The sequence below is a fragment of the Bos grunniens genome, chromosome 20, assembly GCF_055505025.1.
Source record: "Bos grunniens cultivar Pamir isolate PY7600 chromosome 20, Bosgru_T2T1.0, whole genome shotgun sequence".
NCBI lineage: Eukaryota > Metazoa > Chordata > Mammalia > Artiodactyla > Bovidae > Bos > Bos grunniens.
Genome location: NC_141184.1, coordinates 8,991,096 through 9,013,964, shown reverse-complemented (window position 1 = coordinate 9,013,964; position 22,869 = coordinate 8,991,096). Strand labels below are relative to the sequence as shown.

The 22,869-nt window shown below is 41.7% G+C and overlaps 1 protein-coding gene across 2 annotated transcripts in view; it reads right to left on the bottom strand.

The window, feature by feature from the left end:
• Positions 1–15,518, bottom strand: part of MARCHF6 (membrane associated ring-CH-type finger 6) — a 77,200-nt gene extending 61,682 nt beyond the window's left edge. The window contains exon 1 of one of the 2 annotated variants that reach the window (XM_086361229.1): positions 15,295–15,518. In XM_086361229.1, coding sequence (XP_086217355.1) covers positions 15,295–15,313 — 19 coding nt within the window. In that variant the 5' untranslated portion in view covers positions 15,314–15,518. Of the gene's footprint in view, positions 1–9,801; positions 9,863–15,294 lie in introns of those variants that run through there. The other variant, XM_086361230.1, reaches the window with a different exon arrangement.
• Positions 15,519–22,869: the final 7,351 nt, after the last annotated feature.

Sequence of the window (22,869 nt, the reverse complement as noted above, 5' to 3'; positions counted from 1 at the left end):
ACTAACCCAACGATATCAAGCAAGTTTATGAAGAAATGAGGATTAAAACAGAGCCCCAATTTCCAAAGGAGAACTTTTCAACTTTATCATGCATACCTCAGTTATATGATCAAGTTTTCTAGAATGTTTTATTTTTTCATCAGATCAAATCAGTCGCTCAGACGTGTCTGACTCTTTGCGATCCCATGAATCGCACACCAGGCCTCCCTGTCCATCACCAACTCCCGAAGTCCACCCAGACTCACGTCCATCGAGTCAGTGATGCCATCCAGCCATCTCATCCTCTGTCGTCCCGTTCTCCTCCTGCCCCCAATCCCTCCCAGCATCAGAGTCTTTTCCAATGAGTCAACTCTTCGCATGAGGTGGCCAGAGTACTGGAGTTTTAGCTTTAGCATCATTCCCTCCAAAGAAATCCCAGGGCTGATCTCCTTCAGAATGGACTGGTTGGATCTCCTTGCAGTCCAAGGGACTCTCAAGAGTCTTCTCCAACACCACAGTTCAAAAGCATCAATTCTTCAGCGCTCAGCCTTCTTCACAGTCCAACTCTCACATCCACACATGACCACAGGAAAAACCATAGCCTTGACTAGACGAACCTTTGTTGGCAAAGTCATGTCTCTGCTTTTGAATATGCTATCTAGGTTGGTCATAACTTTCCTTCCCAGGAGCAAGCGTCTTTTAATTTCATGGCTGCAGTCACCATCTGCAGTGATTTTGGAGCCCAGAAAAATAAAGTCTGACACTGTTTCCACTGTTTCCCCATTTCCCATGAAGTGATGGGACCGGATGCCATGATCTTCGTTTTCTGAATGTTCAGCTTTAAGCCAACTTTTTCACTCTCCACTTTCACCTTCATCAAGAGGCTTTTGAGTTCTTCTTCACTTTCTGCCATAAGGGTGGTGTCATCTGCATATCTGAGGTTATTGATATTTCTCCTGGCAATCTTGATTCCAGCTTGTGTTTCTTCCAGTCCAGCGTTTCTCATGATGTACTCTGCATATAAGTTAAATAAGCAGGGTGACAGTATACAGCCTTGACGTACTCCTTTTCCTATTTGGAACCAGTCTGTTGTTCCAGGTCCAGTTCTAACTGTTGCTTCCTGACCTGCATACAGATTTCTCAAGAGGCAGGTCAGGTGGTCTGGTATTCCCATCTCTTAAAGAATTTTCCACAGTTTATTGTGATCCACACAGTCAAAGGCTTTGGCATAGTCAATAAAGCAGAAATAGATGTTTTTCTGGAACTCTCTTGCTTTTTCCATGATCCAGCGGATGTTGGCAATTTGATCTCTGGATCCTCGGCCTTTTCTAAAACCAGCTAGAACATCAGGAAGTTCACGGTTCACATATTGCTGAAGCCTGGCTTGGAGAATTTTCAGCATTACACTACTAGCATGTGAGATGAGTGCAATTGTGCGGTAGTTTGAGCATTCTTTGGCATTGCTTTTCTTTGGGATTGGAATGAAAACTGACCTTTTCCAGTCCTGTGGCCAAATTTTATTAACATTAAAATTTTCATAATTTAATGTTAATATCCTACATATCTCTGCTTTCTCCCCTCCAACTTTATTTTCTTGCATTTGAATGGTAGATTGCTCCGTCTAATAAAAACACACTGCATTACTAAATATAAGGACAAAAATAACTTGTACAATAGCTAATTAAGTAGTTTTATTACTAGTAAAGCTAGATTATTTCTACATTCTGCCATGTTCTTTTTCTCTGTGAATTATTCAAGTCCTTCGTCCAGCTTACTAATTGGTGTCTTAACGATAGAAAATAATCCAAAAAGTTTCAGCAAAAGATTTGAACAGCTGCTTCTTATGCTAACCTAGAGAAGTTAGCATCATGAAAGCAATGCAAACATCATTAAGGAAATTCAAATTAAAATCACATTAAGTTGTTGGTAACTGTACAACAATGTGCCTATATTTAATGTCACTGAATTACACACTTAAAAATGGTTAGGATGGTAACTCTTGTTATGTATGTTTTTCCACATTTAAAAAATGTTTAAACCACAGTAAAGTACCACGGACTTCCCTGGTGGTTCAGCAGTAAAGAACCCGTCTGCCAATGCAGGACACACAGGTTTGATCCCTGGTCTGGAAGATCCCCTGGAGAAGGAATTGGCAACCGACTCCAGTATTCTTGCTTAGGAAATCCCATGGACAGAGGAGCCTGGCGGGGGCTATAGTCCAAGGGGTTGCAAAAGAGTCAGACATGACTAAGTAACTAAACAACAAGATACCACTATATACCTGTTAAAATGACAAAACCAAAAACATATATACTCTTATCATACACTCAGTAATCCTATTCCTAGGTATTTGACCTAGTAAAGTGAGAACTTATGTTCACACAGAAATCTATGTAAATTTCATGTGTAATTCTGCCAAACTTGAAACAAGCAAGCCCAAAATTCCACAACTGGGGCATGGTAAACTGTGGCACATTTCTACAATAGAATACCACTCAGCAATTTAAAAAAAAGATAAGACTACTGATATATGCAACAATGCGAATAAATCTCAAATGCATTAAGTGGACAGAAATCAGACTCAAACAGCTACATACTGTTTAATTCCATTTATAACATTCTGGAAAAGGCAAAACTATTGGGGTGGTGCACAAGTAATTGCGGTTTTTGCATTGTTGAAATTTGCTGTTTGATGCTGGAATACATTCTTAAATGTGGTTACATTATACATCATTCTAATGCACATTTCTTGGGTTTTTTTTTTTTTTTTTGCTAATGACACTACTTGCTGTTTATTTTATATTTATTTTAGACTATAGAGATGATGTTAGACAAAAAGCAAATTCGAGCTATCTTCTTATTTGAGTACAAAATGGGTCATAAGGCAGAGGAGAGAACTCACAACATCAACAACGCATTTGGCTCAGGAACTGCTAATGAATGTACAGTGCAGTGGTGGTTCAAGAAGTTTTGCGAAAGAGATGACAGCCTTAAAGATGAGGAGTTTAGCGGCCAGCCACCGGAGGGTGACAACAACCGAGAGTCGTCATTGAAAACGATCCTCTTACAACTACACAAGAAATTGCCCAAGAAATCAACGTCAACATTCTACACTCGTTTGGCATTTGAAGCAAACTGGAAAGGTGAAAAACGTTGCTGCCTCATAAGCTGAGCGAAAATCAAAAAATAATTATCATTTTGAAGAGTCATCTTCTCTTATCCTACACAACAACAAGGAATCATTCCTCGATCAGACTGTGATATGTGATGAAAGGTGGATTTTATATGACAACTGGCGATGACCAGCTCAGCGGCTGGTCCAAGAAGCTCCAAAGCACTTCCCAAAGCCAAACTTGCACCAAAAAAGAGTCATAGTCGCTGTTTGGTGGTCTGCTGCCCATATGATACCCTACAGCTTTCTGAATCTCGGCATAACCCTTACATCTGAGACATATGCTCAGCAAAGCAATGAGAAGCACCAAAAACTGCAAGGCCTGAAACCAATATTAGTCAACAGAAAGGGCCCAATTCTTTTCCATGACAATGCCCAACCGCATGTTGCACAACCAACACTTCAAAAGTTGAAGGAATTGAGCTATAAAATTTTGCCTCATCCACCATGTTTACCTGACCTCTGGCCAACCAACTACCACTTCTTCAAGCACCTCAACAACTTTTTGTAGGAAAAACGCTTCCACAACCAGCAGGAGAAAGAAAATGCTTTCCAAGAGTTTGTTGAATCACGAAGCATGGACTTTTATGCTACAAGAATAAACAAGCACCTCCCACTGGCAAAAAACATGTTGATTATAATGGTTCCTATTTTGATTAATAAAGATATGTTTGAGCCTAATTATAATGATTTGAAATTCAAGGTCTGAAACCACAATTACATTTGCACCAACCTAATATATAGACAGAAACAGATGAGTGGTTCCAGGGTCTGGAGGTAGAGTTGACCATAAAAAGGCATGGAGATATTTTGAGTAGTGAAAGAAGTATTCTATATCTTCTTGATTGTGGTGGCTACATGACTGCATGCATTTGTCAAAAACTCACAGACATTAAATAAGGTAAATTTTACTTTAATTATACTTGGGGGGGAAAAAAGATCAAAAGATTTTCTACGGTAGTGACTAAACAGATGTAGGAGTCAAGAACAGGTAATGAGAAATGAGAAACAGGAAACGAGAAAAGGTAATGACATGGAAAAAAATTGGTTCTCTCTCTAAAATGTGGTCTAATGAAGTTGTAGAGTGAAACGTATGGCAGTGAGCACATTTACTCCATCCAACCATGTTGCAAGGGACTGTGGGAATCATCAGTGCTGGTCATCAAATGTTTCCGGCATTCTACTTCCTGGGTCTGTGGTGGGACTGCACTTCCCTGTCACCTCTGAAACCCTACATGGACATGTGACCTGCTATGGGCAATGCACTATGAGGTCTAGTGATGGGCATCACTTCTAGACAGAAGGCTTTGGGCACCGATGAACACACTCCATCACACTCCATGCTCCTGCCTCATGGACTGTGGAATCAAAAACACGGTCTCCCATCTAGATCTCCAGGTGATCCAACTTAGGACCATTTTGAGATGTGATGTCAGTGAGAAACGTCAACCTTTTGTTGGTTTAAGCTGCTCAGGTTTGGGGGTAGTTTGTGACTAAGACATAAATTAACCTTTCCTTTTTTATAAAGGATCTTAGCAGATTCACAAAACTAAAACAAGCATAACTACCACCAACAGAGAAATTCAAAGAAAACTCTTTCCACCATCTTTCCATGCTCTCAAGAGCATTAACAATGCTGAAAAGAAAGACCAAAACTAGGTCCTTATCAGGCTATGCTCCCAAGTCATCATCTGGTTTCTGACTGTGATGATGAAGCATGCTTACACTGGTGAATTTCCAATCACTGATGATCACAGGGCTGGGAAAATTACAGTGAATCTCACAGGCAAGTTAACAAGTGTGGAGTGACCAGCCCTAGATTTGGAAGTGCAATTTGAAAACCTAGAAAATGGCAAAATAACCTACTTCCATTCTGTTAGCTTGGTTTCATTGTCCTGACCACCTCAAGTGGCATGAGGACCATGAAGAAACAAGACAAAAACACACAGGAGAGAAATCCTGGAATTTCTTTCCTAAAGGAGTTTAACATGTGCAAATAAAATGACTCAAAGGGGAAAGGGGGGGCGGGGAGGGAGTCAATGAATAATCTATTTTGTTTAATAGGATCAATTCCACCACCTGAAACTTCAACAGAATAACAAGGCCAACGGTACAAAAGGAGAGCTAAGTGTACAAAAGATGCAGCCTGAGGCCCTTCACTAAAAATGAAAAGTGGTGGAGTAAGGCTCCATCAAATTTACATGCAGTAAAATTACAAATCTTGCTCAGGCCAAAGTAAAATCAATGCACTTTGCTGGTTATGAACACAAACCTACTTAGAAATCAAAGCTCTGCAAACCTACCTAGGAAAAAAAAAGCTCTTAGTGGTTTTCAAGGGCAAACTTCTGTTAAATCCTGTAGCAACTTTTGTTGCTTAGTTTGTTTGCTTATTTGAATATTTAGTATCTTCACAAAATGAAATCAACCCTGAATATTCATTAGGAGGACTGATGCTGAAGCTCCAATACTTTGCCCACCTGATGCGAAGAGTCGACTCACTGGAAAAGACCCTGATGCTAGGAAAGATTTATGGCAGGAGGAGAAGGGGACAACAGAGGACAAGATGGTTGGATGGCATAATCAACTCAATGGACATGAGTTTGAGCAAACTCTGGGAGACGGTGAAGGACAGGGAAGACTGGTGTGCTGCAGTCCATGAGGTCGCAAAGAGTCAGACACAACTGAGCGACTGAACAAGTATCTTCACAAAGCATACCTTTTGAAAGTTTCTAGCCCAGTACCTAGCTCAATTAAGGTACTCTGAATGAAACCTTCAAATCCTGAGTGACTGAGCAAGGAGACAGCCTAGGAGATGAAAGGGAGAGGGAAAGCCCAATAGTGTGAGGTTACCAAGTCAGCACCCATTTAGGGCTAGCCCATCCCTTGTCTTTTTTAGCCAACAATCCAGTTCACCACATACATTCTAAGCATCTATTCTAAGGAAAAATACAGACCAACTCATAGCTTTGGGTACATCCTAACTCTTAAACCACTGTACCCCGAAAGCTCTTTAAGACTTCAAAAAGTTTCCACTTTCCTTCTGGTGATAAACGAGTGATAATTTTAATAAGCAATGGTTTAATATACTTTATTTTTTAGAACAGATTACATTTACAGAAAATGTGGGAAGACAGTACAATGTTTTCACATACCCAGTACCCCTATTACTAACATCCTCAGTACCCCTATTACTAACACCCTACATTAGGATGTTACACTTCTATTACATTAAGGTGTTACTTTTATGACACTTAGTGAACCCATACTGACACACTATCATCAACTAAAGTCAACAATCTATTCAGATTTCCTTGATCTTTACCTAAAGTGATTTTTCTGTTCCAGAATCCACATTACATTTAGTTGTCATGTCTCCTTAGGCTCCTCTTAGCTCTGGCAGTTTCTCAGACTTTGCTTGTCTTTGACAACTTTTATCATTTCAAGGAGTATTACAAGATGCCCTTCTATCAGAATTTGTTTACGGTTTTTGCTCATGATTAGAGTGGAGCTATATTTTGGGAAGGAAAATCTCACAGGCAGAGTGCCATTTCATCACATAATATAGAGGATACATATTAACAACATGATTTGTATGACTGCTAAAGTTGACGCTGATTCACTTGGTTGCAGTAACAAGGGATTTTCAGTATCTGATTATCGACAAAAATCTTATAATTAGCAGCTATGATTACAGTAAACAATTATTGAAAAGTATTACTTAGGACTTCCCTGGCAGTCAAGTGATTAAGATTCCACGCTTCCAATATGCAGGGGGTGTGGGTTCCATCCCTGGTTGGGGAAATCCTACATGTCTCTTGGCAGGGCCACAATACTCAAAATATTACAGCCAAGATCAGGAGTGTGGCTACATAAACTGTGGTACATTCAGTACTTGGAATGTCTATAGTCCCTTAAAAACAGCAAATTTAACAACTATTTGACAATATAGAAAAAATGCATAATATTAAATAAGCAAAGCACAGATTTAAAAAATGAATACACACTGTTCTTCCAACTAGGTAAGAAACCTAAACAGCCTAAAAGAGAAAAGACACACAAATGACAGCCACTAAAGTGGGTTAGATGAGAATATGGGTGATTTTCTTCTCCTTCCCTAGTTTCTACTGTTTCATTGCTACTTTTACAACTATAAGAAAAAAAATTGAACTAAAATTTTGTGGAAAACACTTCCTTTTTGACTGCGGAAGTATATATACATATACATACTTTTTAAATGTGGATTTGGTAATTAGGCCTTGAAAATTTTAAATTCCAATTTAAATTGGATTTAAAATTCCAATCCATATATCCCAAAGCTTAGTTATTTCTTATCCTTTCAGATTACAGGTCATTACAAAATTAACATTCACCTGCACTACTGCTCCTAGAAGCCCAAAAACTAGTTTCCAGCCTGAAAACTACTAGACTTGAGTTACCTTCTGTCGGTGAGACGCTCTTCTGTGGGACCAGAGACGGAGGGAAGGGGCACCGCCGTTTTCTACTTCTGGCTTTGCCCAGCAGTGGGCAAATTCAAGTTCAGCAGTAGAGGCAGTAACTCCCAAGTGTCAGCAGGAGTGTGCCAAGTATCAGTCTGATTCCTCTCAGCTCCAAACGTACCCTTCAGTACTACTTGTTCAGTAATAAGAGATGGACTCTTTTAAACAGTTCTCAGAAAAGGATTTGTCAGTAGAGGGTGCTGGAGGGACAACACAGGAGGCCTGGAGCATGCCTGCTCCTGCTGCACTCTCAGTGGGTTTGCCAGCTTCTCACAGCCCCACTGATAAGACCTCAACACACTTCAGGCCTTGCACCCACAGCGGTACCCTACCTCTCTGTGCATGTCTAGCCATCCACCAACCTTGGGTTTCCTGCATGCGCCCTGGGGCAGGGGGTGGCGAGGGGGGGTGGGGGGAGGTGGTGTTACCTGCTCACCCAGAAACTGTGGGCTAGCTCTGGCTTGGACAACTCCGTACTTCTCCAATGCAGTCTGAACCACAGCTGTGAGGAAGAGTCCCACCCCTCCCAAGTCTTCCTACCTGCACTTTGCCTCAGGCCCAGCCACACCCTTTACAGCAGTCCTGGCATCTTTATAATTATTCTCTTACCACAGCTTAATAATTCTTTCAACTTCCTCTAATTAAGTTACTGTGTTTTCAGTCTCCTCACTGAATACAAAATAAAAAGAAAAAAGAAGATTTAAAGAACCAAGTGAAAAGTTTAAGAACTGAAAAATACAGGGAGTCTAGGCTCATTCTTGGGCTCAGGCTCAACAGCAATGATTGTCTCAAGAAAAAGCACTTGGATTATTCTTTGGTATGACCAGTTGGAACTGCTTTTACGCCACTGAAACACCATTTTTACTATGGAAGGAAAAAAAAAGCCTGACAGACAACAGTTACTCAGGCAGGTATGTGGCAAGTACTGTCACAAAAGAATGAAGTGAGTCTAAGAACCAAAGAAACCAACTGACAATATTTGCTGCCAATGACAAAACTTTCAAGCAAAGATTAGGATTTTAGAAAACCTGTTTCCACCACAATAAGCATGACAGTTTCCCAAATATCTAAAGCCCTTCTGAGATAAGTGGTGTCCTTAATCAATGTGACTTTTATATTATACAGGAAACATGTCAACATTTGGAAGATTTGCATAACTTGATCCAATAGCTACCAAATGATCAATACATGATGATACAAAGTCATGCGTAAGTAAAAGACAATGGATTTTTTAAAACAGCTTTACTGAGGGATAACTGACATACAATCAGATGCACTTAGAGGATACCACTTGATATGCTTGACACTGGTAAAACTGTCACCACATTCGAGATAATGACAGATCCATCACCACCAGAATTAACTCAGGCCCCTTTGTAATCCTCCTTCATCTCTCATCCTTCTCTCACCCATCTCATTCCCTCTGAACTGACTGTTCTCCACAGCACATATAACCATCTTGTCTTGTCGTATAATTTATTACGTTTATTTTCTGTTCTCCCTTCCTCCTTTACCAAGCCGAAGACAAGATCGCAGGCTCTATGAAAAAAGGGATTTTGTCTATTTTGCTACCCACCTACCCCAGGTGCATAAAATAGTGCCTGGCTCGTAACAGCTGCTCAGTAAGCACTTGTCAAATAACTGCATGTATGCCTGGCCATGGGCATGCCAAAGCAGTGACAGCTGATTTGTGGCAAAAACAATGAAGCAGACATTACTGGAAACAGATAAAAGACCATGTGGTTCCAGAAAGACAGTAACTAGCTGTCTGCTTCTGACAACTTCCTATCCTTTGAACTCATTGCTTCCAAATCTAAGTCATCTCAAGGTTTTGCCATACTACAGAACACGATCAATATGACACACTTGAGCTTCATCCCTTCCCAATGAATACAATTCACAAAGCATTAAGAACAATTGCTTTGGCAGTCCATGAAAAACTGCTGATAAGATTTTATATTATGTTTTGCTAGTTTGAGCAGTAATTTAGGAAAATGAAAAAGAAAAACGTCAGCTCTATGTATCACTGGGCTGAAATAAGAGCACTCTACTATGCCAAAATGTTTAATATCTTAATGAGAGTTTCATACATCAATACTTGCTTGCAACATCAATTCCAATATTGCAGTGCTTTTACTTTTTAAAAGTACATACCCTTTGGCAAAGGACAGCATTTTTTCTTTGAAACTGATAACCTCAGTGCGTTGCAGAATCAGACTCCTGACAAAATGAGAAAGATATAAGATCTTCTCAAGCTCTGACATTTACAGATTTAATGAAAGAGCAGTTTACCTACCTAACAGAATGTCTTTCAAAAGTGGAATCAATTCTCAAACCCTGCCCCTGCTTTACCAACTAGGTTTACATAATATTCTAAATGCTATACTGTCATTTCAACAACTTTTATAACATCTTCACTAAGAGTATATTTTGTCTCAAGAAACTACTTTCTTTGCTCACCCCTTTGCAACTCATTTGTTAATATTTTACCATGAAATTACAAAATTCAGTCTCATCTTCAGGCTCCTCTTCTAAATCTAGGCTTTTTGTTATTTACACCACATCTGCAATTACTTTCTCCACTGAAGTCTCGAACCCCTCAAAATCAACAAGGGTTGGAACCAAACTCTTCTAAATTCCTGTTGACATTGATGTTTTTACCTCTTCCTGTGAATCATAAATGTTCTCTTTTAAATTTTTTTATTTATTCTTTTAATTGAATGATGATTGATTTACAATGTTGTTCTAGTATCACAAATGTTCTTAATGGCATCTACAATGGTGAACCCTTTCCATAATGTCGTCAATTTACTTTGTCCAGATCCATCAAAGGAATCATTATCTCCATGTCAGCTTGCTGAAGCCACAGAGGATGAGATGATTAGATAACACCACCAACTCAATGGACATGAATGAGGGCAAACTCCAGGAGACAGTGAAGGACAGGGGAGTCTGGCATGCTACAGTCCACAGAGTTGCAAAGAGTAAGACGTGCCTTTACAACTGAACAACAACAAATGGCAGCTATAAGCTTAAGAAATTTCTTCTTAAATAATAAGACTTTGATTTTCCAAGTCAAAATTATTAGTACTTTTTGATCCACTGGCTACAGAATGGATTCTGTTTGTCAGCAGGTATGAAAACAACATTCATCTCACTGCACATCTCCATCAGAACTCTTTGGTGATCAGGTACACTGTCAATGAGCAGTAACATTTTTAAAGGAATCTTTTTTTTTTCTGAGCAGTAGGTCTCAGCAGTGGGTTTAAAATATTCTGAAAACCATGTCGTAAACAGATGTGCTGTCATCTAGGCCTTGTTCCATTTACAGAGCACAGGCAGAGTAGAATTAGCATAATTCTTAAGAGCCCTAGGATTTTCAGAATAGTAAATGAGCAACAGCTTCAACTTAAAATGACATTAGCCCCTAACACAAGTCAGCCTGTCCTTTGAAGCTTTTAAGTCAAGCACTGACTTCTCCTCTCCAGCTATTAAAATCCTAGTTGGCATTTTCTGCCAATATAAGGCTGTTTCGTGGATACTGAAAATCGGCTCTTCAGTGTGACCCACCTTCAAGAATTATCTCAGCTAGATCTTCTAGACATCTGGCTATTTCACTTTGCACTTCACCGTTAAACAGACAACTTCTTTCCTTAAAACTCATGAACCAAGCTCTGCTAGCTTTAAATGTTTCCTCTGCAGCTTCCTCCATTCTCTCAGCCTTCACAGAACTGAAAAGAGTGAGAGCCTTGCTCTGGGTAGGCTTTGGCTTCACGGAGTGTGGGCCTGGCCTGATCTCTCCAGTCCACTAAGACTCTATTAGCAATACAGCTGCTTCTCTTTCTTATCATCTGTATGTTCACTGCAGCAGCACTTATTTCTTCAACAACTTTATCTTTGTATTCACACCTTGGCTAGCTGAAGCAAGAGGCCTAGTTTTTGGCCTACCTTGGATTTCAACATACTTTCCTCACTAAGCTTAATCATTTCTAACTTGTGATTTAAAGTGAGAGACAGGCAACTATTCTTTCACTTGAACACTTAAAAGAGATCATTATGGGGTTATTAAACGGCCTAATTTCAATATTATAGTGTCTTAGGGAATAGCGAGGCCCTGAGGAGAAAAAAAAAGAAATGGCAACAGCAGTGAGTGGGGCAGTCAGAAAACACACATTGATCAGTTAAGTTTGCTCTCTCTGTGGGCACAGTTCATGGTGCCCCAAAACAACTGTAATAGTAGTAAATCACAGATCACTATAACAAATACAGTAATAATGAGAAAATTTGAAATACGGAAAGAATTACTAAGATGTGACACAGAGACATGCAAGTGAGCAAATGTTTTTAGAAAAACAGCACCTACAGACTTGGTGCAGGGTTGCCACAAACCCTCAATTTGTTGAAAAAAAAAAAATCATTATCTACAGAGCTCAATAAAGTGAAACACAATAAAATCAAGGCATGCCTGTATTATGAGAATGATGATATACCTGTTGGTTTTGCAAAAATAAGATTGAATAGACTGAACACTTTAATACAGAACAAACAATTAATACAAAGGGTCAAAATCTGGCAAACAATCACTTTTCTAACAATTCAGGGTTTTTACTACAAATATGAAACATTCTGGGCATATAACATCATATATGGTACCATTAAGGGAAAGCAACATGCATTTTTAAAAGAGATGGAAGAGTTAACACTATTTGCTGGTTGGTATTTCAGTAACAATCTATTCATATTAACATAATAAAAAAACAGGTAAGTAAACAATGTCTTCGGTGTTATTAACAATGAGTGATAAAATTTAAAGATTTTTAAAATTTTTATGTTCTTTATGTTTAGCCATATTTTCCAAGTCTCCTACAAAAAGAAAGTTTCTTTTATAATCACATAAAAATCCAACTGCATTTTTTTAAAGAAATAACCTGTAGTAACTCATTTAGCAAACAGATGTTGCTTCCAAGCTTTTTGGTATCGTCACTATATCATTTTATCATGAAATCTTCTGTAATCCTCCTGCTCTTTCCAGCCTTTTTTCAAGTTAAGTTTACATTAATTTGAAAATTTCAGAAGACTTCTAATTTGGAATTTTGCAAAATTAGGCATGAGAAGTATTAAAAGTCACTTTCATTTCATAGCTAACAGTGTCATAAAACAAATTCAAAGTTACACTTTGCCAATCATATAAATGATTCATCTTATAAACAGAGTAACAAAAATTCAGTTATCTCAACATTGGATACAAGGTGAAAGTGAAAGTTGCTCAGCTGTGTCCAACTCTTTGTGACTCTATGGACTACAGTCCACCAGGCTCCTCTGTCCATGGAATTCTCCAGGTAAGAATACTGGAGTGGTTAGCAATTTCCTTCTCCAAGGCATCTTGCCCACCCAGGGATCAAACCCAGGTGTCCTGCACTGCAGGAAGATTTTTTTACCATCTGAGCCACCAAGAAGACACAGAGTATCCACTTATAAATACCTAATTTAAACATGAGGTCTGAAATATCTAACGTAATCACAAAGTCCGACAGGACTGAGTTTGAATCTTGCCTCTGACATCGGTCACCTGTTATGACCCTGGCAAAGTTACTTAATCATATTAACCCTCAGTCTCCTCATCTGTGAAAAGAGAATGCTACCTACCGATAAGTGTTTGTATGTAAAATGTGAGTTGTGTGTAAAATGTTTAGTGAAGGACATGCCCATACATCAAGCCCTCAATAAATGTTAGTTATTTCAATAGAGAACAGTATTCGAGTCAGTACATAAACATCATTTATACCTCATCCTGATTATAATTTTACACAGAAAAGAAAAAAAAAAAAAAGTGCACTAAGAAGCACACTGAAAATATGTCTTCCACGATTCCACATAGACTGAGATTCTGCAATTCCTGAATCACCACTATTGTACGGTAAGTGTATGCAGGTACTAAATGCATAAGCCCGAAGAATGAGAACTTAATAAAACATGCCGGTATATATCAAGTGATAAATCAATAAACACATGTATTACTAGGTTGAGTCACTAAAATTTGAACCCAAAAGGATGTATGGATGTAGACAGAAATTTACACACTAGGACCACCTGTCCAAAAAAAGTCATTCTTAATCTCAGCAGTTTCACTTGACTGTTTCCAAAGGAGTCTCCTGTGGCAATGATCTTTCCTTCACTCACAGTACATAATAGAAACAGCCGAAACACAATGAAAGGAAAATTATTTGTAATTAGGATACCTAGGTTTAAATCTTTCTTATTAGGGTGTGAAACCTGGACAAACTTTAACTGAAATAACTACCAATAACTTCCACATCTATAAAAGATAATACCTACCTACTCCACAGGGCTTTTAGTAAGATCAAATGTGAAGGCATGTAACTATGCTTTGTAAACTGTCAAGTATAACATGAAAATATCATTACAGCTGAGGTTCTTAATAAAAGACTTCTTTAAAAAATGATACATTGATCCCCTCCACTCATTACATATATGGACAATATCATATTTTCTACCACTAATTATTGCATACCACGACAGTCCTCAACGATCTTCATCTAAAATCACCAAGAGTCACAATCTGAAAGGCTCAAAGACGCTTATCACATCCCCACATAAGATACCTCAAGCATAAATGTATCTTCACTGATGATCAAAACAAGAAACAAACTAGTAAGTTCATCTATACACTCACTCAATATTCGATAGACTCTAGGAAGATAAAATTGCTTAAAAACAACCTAACTACTTTCACTGAATAAAGCAAATGCATGTCAATAGCCACAGATGTTCAGTTGTGTCTTCTCTTCTGTATTCTGCTTACGAGTCAGCTGGTGTCAAAGCACACGCACCCACCAGGCAAACACACACACACACACACAAACTCTGCTTATCGGTGTCAGGGGCTGAGCACAAAATAAACTGCACCCAAACAAAAGGAGTCTCTTCAGAGCCTTCCTGCTTCGAATAACCTCGCTGGGCCTGCTCCTTCCTCGTCTGTAAACAAATTACCGGTGGGGGCACGCAAGCAAGAGGGCGAGGGCTTCAGATAGGGGTCACTCGGCCGTCACCTGGCGAGGTGTTTTTCGCGAAGTTTCAGAGTCAACAAAGAAGTTTCGTCGCGAAGGGGTCGGGCCGCTGGAGCGGCCGGGCGAAGCAACGTTAAAAGACGGACAAAACCGAGTGTGGCGGGGTGGGGGGGGGGGGGAGAAGGACGTAGAAAACGCCCCCTCAGACTTCGAGCCGCGACGACGGCGCCGTCGCCCCCCGGGGCCGACGGGACGGAGTTGGGGGGTGGGTCGGGGAGCCACGCCGGCCACCGCAGCCCGACGCCCCCGGCCCACGACCCGCGCGGGCGCGCGGGGAACGGCTGGAGGCGCCGACGGGTCCCCCTCAGGCTCCCCGCCGCCCCTCGCGCCCCGCTCCTCCGCGGAGCAAACGGCCCGGGTGCCGGCCCCGCCACGGTCCCGCCCGCTCGCGACGCTGTCATCGCGAGCCCCTGACCCGAGCGGAGGCGCCCCCCGCCCACTCCGCCACCTCACGCGCCGCCCGGGCCCCGCCGCCCTCCTCGAGCGCCGCACGGAACCGGCACGGGCCCGACCCGACCGCGGGAGCCGCAAGCACAGGGCGCGGGCGCTGCCGTCTTACCTTCCTCCGCGGTGTCCATCTTGTCTGGGGGGGCGGCGGTGACGCAGCCGCGAGGCTCCAGCGGCCGCGGCCGGAGCCTTCCGGCCGGGGCGGGGAAGGGGGAGGGAAGGGGAGGAAGGAGGAGGGAGCGGAGCCGGGCCCGGGCAGGTGCGTGTGCTCAGGTGCGAGAGAGGAAGAGAGAGAGGGGGGAGAGGGAGAGGGAGAGAGGCTGACAGAAAGCGGGCGAGAGAGGGGAGGGGGAGGGGCGGGGAGAGCGGAGGGGCGAGGCCTGGGCGGGGCGTGCAGGCGGAAGGGGCGGGGCGACTCCGCGACGTGTGTTGTCACTTCCGGCAGCGCCGCTGTGCACATGCTCAGTGGGCGATGGCCGTGGGGGCGTTGCGGGACATTCCCTCCCCACCCCCCGACTCCCTCCACAGGCCGCGGGGTGGCCGCTGTCGTGGGCCGCGGGCCACTTGGGCTTTGTCCAGAGGGCTGCGCGGCCGGCGAGGCTGAAACCTTAGAAGGAACTGAACTCTAATGACACCGAGGTGGGGGCGGGGAGGCGGCGACAGAGAAGGCACGGAGCCAAGGGAGGAGGGCAGCGGGAGCGAGCCCTGCACCCGCCGCCGCACCGCGGTGCACCACACAGGCGGGCCTCGGGGCTGAAGAGCTACCTGGGCGCCTGTGAAAAGACGAGTTCTGCACCCGGCTCCACTCCCCTCTTCCTGCCCGATACTCCGTCGGTCCAGGAATAGGCACTTTTGTTCCGCACCTGTGGGCAGTTCTGATGCACGTTTTGAGGAAGTGCTAAAATGTCATTAGTATGAGAAAGGCAAGTCCTAACTTTACCGACATCCCTCCCCCAGGAGACTTCTTCATTTGACTGGAAGGACCGCTTCAATAAACTGCTTAGGCTGGAGGCTGTAACATCCGCCTCTAAGGGAAATTGGTTATTAAGGGGGCTTCCATGGTGGCTCAGATAGTATAGCGTCTGCCTGCAATGCAGGAGACATGGGTTAGATCCCTGGGTTCGGAATATCCCCTGCAGAAGGAAATGGCAACCCATTCCAATACTCTTGCCTGGAAAATTCCATGGACAGAGGAGCCTGGTGGGCTACAGTCTATGGGGTCGCAAAGAGTCGGACACGACTGAGCGACTTCACTCACTTTGTTATTAAGTGTCACAGCCATCAGCAATTTCTGACCTCCAAATACGAATCCCAAACTGCAATCCTCTGGATGTTGCTACCCCAACCCCGCCTTTGATTGCTCAGGAGCTGGGGGAAATGCGAGGTGAATAAGGAAACGGAGTTGACCCCTCGCCCCGCCCCCCGTAGCTGAGGTGCATGTGAAAGGAATGAATTCAGTGAGCCCAGAGGGTTGCATCTTCCTATACCTGGAATGCTAAATTCCTTAACTTGATAGCCTGATCTTTGATGTTCAGACCGCGAGTTCCCTTGGTTGTAAACTTGTATGTAGCCTGACTTCCCCACCTGCGTCCTTGGAGCAGTTTTCTCGAGTCCTAAACATTCCCACCAGGTAACTATTTTCAGGTTGTGATTACATCCTTTTAGTTGACACGTTGTGCACAGGGCTTGATACATTGAGCTGTGGACGTTTACCTGGCCAGAGGTGAATTGCTTCTGCCTGATGAAAGACAGCCCTGCCTGGATCAGCACACACCTTTCCTCACTGTAATTCCTGCTTTTTACTCTAAAGGAAGAACTGTCACACAACATTTTAAATCAACCATACTCCAATTTAAAAGAAAAAAAAAACCTATTTAGAAAATACAAGTTATGTCACCATCTTTGAATTGCCTGAGTAGAACTAGAGATATAGGTAATCCTAAGAAAATATATTTCAAAGACTATATAAATGAATTGCAAAAATAAGAATGCTAGCAATACTTTTTCTATCTGTGAGAGTGAAGGAATTGGGAAGATCCCCGCTTCCTGTAAGCCTCATCAATCAGAATGAGATGTAGATTAAAGATAATGGAGGACTTCCAGAAAAACAGAAGCCTTTGAAGACTAATGCCATTGATTTTTCCAGTCACTCTTGTTGCCCAAGGTGGGAAAGAATTCAAATTCTTGATGCAATAATGGAGGCCCACTAATTTCAAGGGCTGACCTTGAGAATTGAACATATTTAAACTTTTCCTTAAATATGTTTGGACTATATTGTCTCCCAAGAAATTGTATCTGAAGGAGACTCATACCTCAGTCCCCACTCCTCCCACCCAACATGTGGAGCAGGCACGTCCACTCTGAGGCCTGTGGCAGGGCACGTCTCACTCAGCTCAGACTAGGGGCGCAGTTCACCACCACCAGTTCAGACCCAGTCTCAGGTGTCATAAAGCAAAAGGGGGTAGGATTCTGAGATGTAGACTTTGAGATTTACTGAGGGACGTGCTAGCGGTCTGTCAGAGCAGGTATGTGAACCTCCGGGCAGTAGAACAGGGTTAGAATTGGAGGAAGGTATGTGGTGTGGGTGGAGGGCTCCCTGCCTTTGTCTTTACGTCTTTCTGTGGTGCTCTAAGGAAAGTTACTTCAAGAATTAAGCACTGCCCCAATGTTTTTTCATTCAGCCTTTGGAGTTTAAAGATAAGAGTAATCAACTAACATCTGCTGAGTCCTTACTATGTGTCAGGCAGTGGTCCTTACAACAGGGCCTTGGAAATAAAGTCACTCAGCTAGCGGATGCAGTTAACCGTTGACAGTAACCCAACTAAGCCCGCAGACAAAAGGGAGGAGTGTACTGTTGACATGAACAAACTGTGACAAGTGTAGTGGTCCAGTGGGCCTCTGGAACTGCTGGAACTAGAGTCTTCCCTCTGCCCACACCCCTCAGCTCTGCTTCGTTCTGTACATCAGCTTCTTGTGGTCAGACCAGCTTCCTCCACGTGGCTGGGGACTGATAGCTCTCAAGGCCATATCTTCAGCTTCTCCATCAGACAGGCTGAGGGTGACGCTCTCCAGCCCCAAGTCAGTAATTCTCAGGGAAGGACAGTTAATTGGTCCAGCGAGGTGCACATCCCTGAACCCAATGATGAGGGTCTGTAAGAATATGTACGCTGCCAATGAACTCGGTTGCTGAAGTGCAGAAAAAGCATTTCCCAGGAGAAAAGGAGCCCAAAACTATAGAGAGGTGTTATAGTTAGAATTCTCATTGTTTTCAAACAAGTACACCAAGATTGTAAAAAAATATTTTAATTTGCCACACTTTTATCCAAGGAAACCAATTAGAATTCATACAGAATTTTACCCTGGGAAAAGTTATTTTAGTCAAAAGAGACACTTAAAGGTATAGCATATATGTGGTTCTAGCCTGAGTGTGTGTGTGTGTGTGTGTGTGTGTGTGCATGTGCGTGTGTATGTGTGTGTCTGTGTTACTCTGCCATGAGAATACTATAGTAATTCTGGGTTTCCATATAGCAATAAAATGAGCAACAGAGCTTGTGTGGGAAGACAACAGTATAAATTTTTGAGCACTAACTCTAACACACTAACAATAACAATAATTAACCCTAATCCCTATTATGAATGAACATTAGTAGCAATTTGTGAAGAAAATATTATACCCATTTTATAGATGAGGAAACTGAGACTCACAATTGGTAAGTAACTTGCTTTTGGCCATATGTAGAAGAGGAACCAAAATTAAAGCACAGGTCTTTCTGACTCCAAACCTCTGATTTTTAAACCTCACCTGTTTCCCATTAACAGCCATACTCTTAACACTACCATTACACTCTCAACTTTTTACTGTGAGCCCATGTTTACAGAGAACCCAAGACTTTGCAACAGTTACACAGAATTGCTTCTGATACAGCAATTAAGCAAAATGCCTTGCTATAAGCTTAGCATTATTAACATCCACAAATTATTGAAGACATTATCTTAACATTAAACTCACCTTCCTTCCTGTTCTCTTTTTCGTCTTATTTCATCTTCCCTTCCATTTTTCTCTTCCATTTCTCTTCCTTTCCTGTGATGAGATACAACAGTAATGTGGGCAAGAACATGGGTGCTGAAGGGAGAGGCACGCAGGTGGCAGAAAGGGGAAGACTGGTGGGGTTGGACAATTTTTTACATTGAATAATGACCATCAGATTTTCCATTGTTAGAGAAAATACTAACGTGGAAAAGGAGAAGGCTAGGAAGAACCCTGAGTCTTGGACTGGAACTATAGATATCATTAGGAACTCATTTTTAAACATATAAACAGATATAAAAATATATACAGTTGACCTCTGAACAATGTAGGGGGTTAGAGGCATGGACACATCCCCTCCACCCAGTCCAAAAGCTGACTATAACTTTACAGTGAGCCTTCATATCTGTGGTCCCACATCCTTGGAGTCAACCAACCTCGGATCATGTAATACTATAGTACATATTTATTGAAAAAGTCCAAGTGAACCCATGCAGTTCAAAGCCATGTTGTTCAAAGCTCAACTGCATATGTATGTCTACAAATATAACATGTAATACATATCAGACATTAAGTATGTATACTGGTAAATATATATTATGTAATGTTATATATGTGTTATATATATTTCTTAGGTCTGTCCCCTGAGAGGATTTCCATGCAGTGATGTCCCAGTAGCTATGAGCACACTGAAAATACAGACTTTGGTCTCTAATACCATGTCCCACTAAAAGGAACCAAGACTGTATGATACCATAATGATAGACATATGTCATTATCCATTTGCTCAAACCCACAGAGTGAAGTGTAACGCAAGTCATGGACTTGAGGTGATTATGATGTGTCAATTCTAGCAAATGTAGCAAAGATATCATGGGAGAATGTTGATAGCGGGGGTGGGGGGGCAACTATACAGGGAAGCCTGGTGTGCTAAAGTTCATGGGGTCACAAAGAGTCGAACGTAACTTAGTGACAGAACGACAACAACAAGCATGGGTACTTGGAAATCTGTGTACCTTCCTCTCCCTTTCTCTGTGAACCTTGCTGCTGCTTCAGTTGTGTCCAGCTCTGTGCGACCCCATGGACAGCAGTCCCCCAGGCTCCTCCGTCCACAGGATTCTCCAGGCAAGAATACTGGAGTGGGTTGCCATTTCCTGGAAACCCACTCTGGAAATGCTTTACTCAGAAAATAAATTGCTGTAGACAAAGTCAGCCACATAACAAGTCACTCTTAGATGCTTGAGCGCTTTCCTGAAGGAGACAAAGAGGCAGGTTTCAGCCGTCGGTACCATCGTGAGCACCCTGGGTCCTTAAACTGCTCTAAAAAAATAAAGGTCAAAATTTTACAAAAAAAGATTTATATGGGGAAAAAAGAGGAACCAAGACTCTGAGGAAATGTCAAATTTTAGGGCTAGGGCAGGAAAACCAAAGACAAGCCTAGAACATTGTGAACAAGCTAAGGAAGTGCTCAAAAATTGGCAGGGTTATGCTAAAAGGATATAGAAACTGGCCCAAAGAGGCTCCCACTTGCCATGCTGGGGACAATTTGAACATGAAAATACGTACTACAGTAACAGATTATAGCCTATTGAATAAAACAAGAATCCATGAGCTCATTGTGATATAAACCAGTAGGGAGAGAAAAAACTTCTTCCTCTGCAGTATAACGCCACCCAGTAAGTGTAAAAAGGAATGATACAAACAGAAAAACCACTTACCAACCTGACGGTGGTTCAAACTGGAGTTGTCAATAAAGGTTAAGAATGGGTAAAGTTTCAATGAGGAAGAGCATTTTAGCATATTACTGCAACATTTCCCAATCATTAAAAAGAAAAATAATAGCTTTACAGTGACTATACCAAACATAACTAGATGATCAAGGTTGCAGTCATCAGCTATGGGAAAGACTGACATAATGAGAAAATCAAAGTTTATCAGGAATGCATGCCTGAGTCTGAGAATAAGGACACATCCAATGGAATTGGGTTGAGTGCCAGTCTACAGGCCTGTATTCTCTTAAACTCTCAAGGACATGATAGACAGAATGACTGAGGAGCAGTTCCAGATTGGAGGAGGCAGAAGACACATGACAACTAACCACAGTGTATGAAAATCCTGGACCTGAAGACCAGAAAAGACATTTTCAAGACAAGTAGCAAAACTGAAATTCTAATAGGTTCTTTGAATGATAGCGTTGTATCAGTGCTGATTTCTCGATCTCTTGAGGGGTCCTCATTTAGAGAAATGCACATATTTAGGGGTGATGTAGAATCAGGTCTGAAGCTTGTAGTCAAATGGTTCAGAAAAAGACTAAATGTGTGTTTGTGTGTGCAAGTGTGAGAAAGAGAGAGAAATGTTAAAAGCTGGTGAATCTGGGTGAAGGAATATGGGAGCTTTTTTGGACTGTACTTGCAACTCTTCTGTGAGTCTGAAATTCTTCTGACATCATTTTTTAAATGAAAGTTGCTAAGTTCTGATAGAACTGTGAAGTAGTGGTTCTCAAATTTGGGGAATCTCAGTCATAAGCACCTCTTACAATCTGACAAAATCTGCGGGCTTTTTTCCCAGAAAAATTGCATAAACTCAAAATGTTGCATACAGTTTCCTGAGAGTTCATGGATGCCTTCAAGTCTGTGCGGAAACCTCAGGTTAAAAGAGTTTCTCATAAACCCACACACCTGTGAGCACCTTATCTTTGACAAAGGAGGCAAGAATATACAGTGGGGCAAAGATAGTCTCTTCAATAAGTGGTGCTGGGAAAACTGGACAGTTACGTGCAAAAGAATGAAATTAAAACACTTCCTAATGCCAAACACAAAGATAAACTCAAAATGAGTTAAAGTCCTAAATGTAAGACCAGAAATTATAAAACTCTCAGAGAAAAACATAAACAGAACACTATGACATAAATCACAGAAAGATCTTCTATGACCCAGCGGTCAGAGTAATGAAAATGGAAACAAAAATAAACAAGGGAGGCCTGATTAAACTTATAAACTTCTGCACAGCAAAGGAAACTGAAAAGACAGTCCTCAGAATGGAAGAAAATAATAGCAAATGAAGCAACTAACAAAGGAATTAATTTCTGAACTATACAAGCAGCTCATAAAACTGAATACCACAAAAGCAAACAACCCAATCAAAAAGTGGGCAAAAGACCTAAAGAGACATTTCTCCAAAGAAGACATACAAATGGCTACTAAACACATGAAACGATGCTCAGCATCGCTCATTATGAGAGAAATGCAAATCAAAACTACAGCGAGATACCACCTCACACCAGTCAGAATGGCCTTAATCAAAAAAATCCATAGACAATAAATGCTGGACAGGCTGTGGAGAAAAGGGAACACTTTTGCACTATTGGTGGGAATGTAATTTGATACAGCCACTCTGGAAGACAGTATGAAGACTGCTCAAGAAACTGGGAGGAGAACTGCCATATGACCCAGCAGTCCTACTTCTTGGCATATACCCTGAGGAAATCAAAATTGAAAAAGGCCCATGTACCCCAGTGTTCATCTCAGCACTGTTTACAATAGCTAGAACATGGAAGCAACCTAGATGTCTATTATCAGACGAATGGATAAAGAAACTGGGGTACATATATACGATGGAATATTACTCAGCTGTAAAAGGAATGCATTTGAGTCAGTTCTA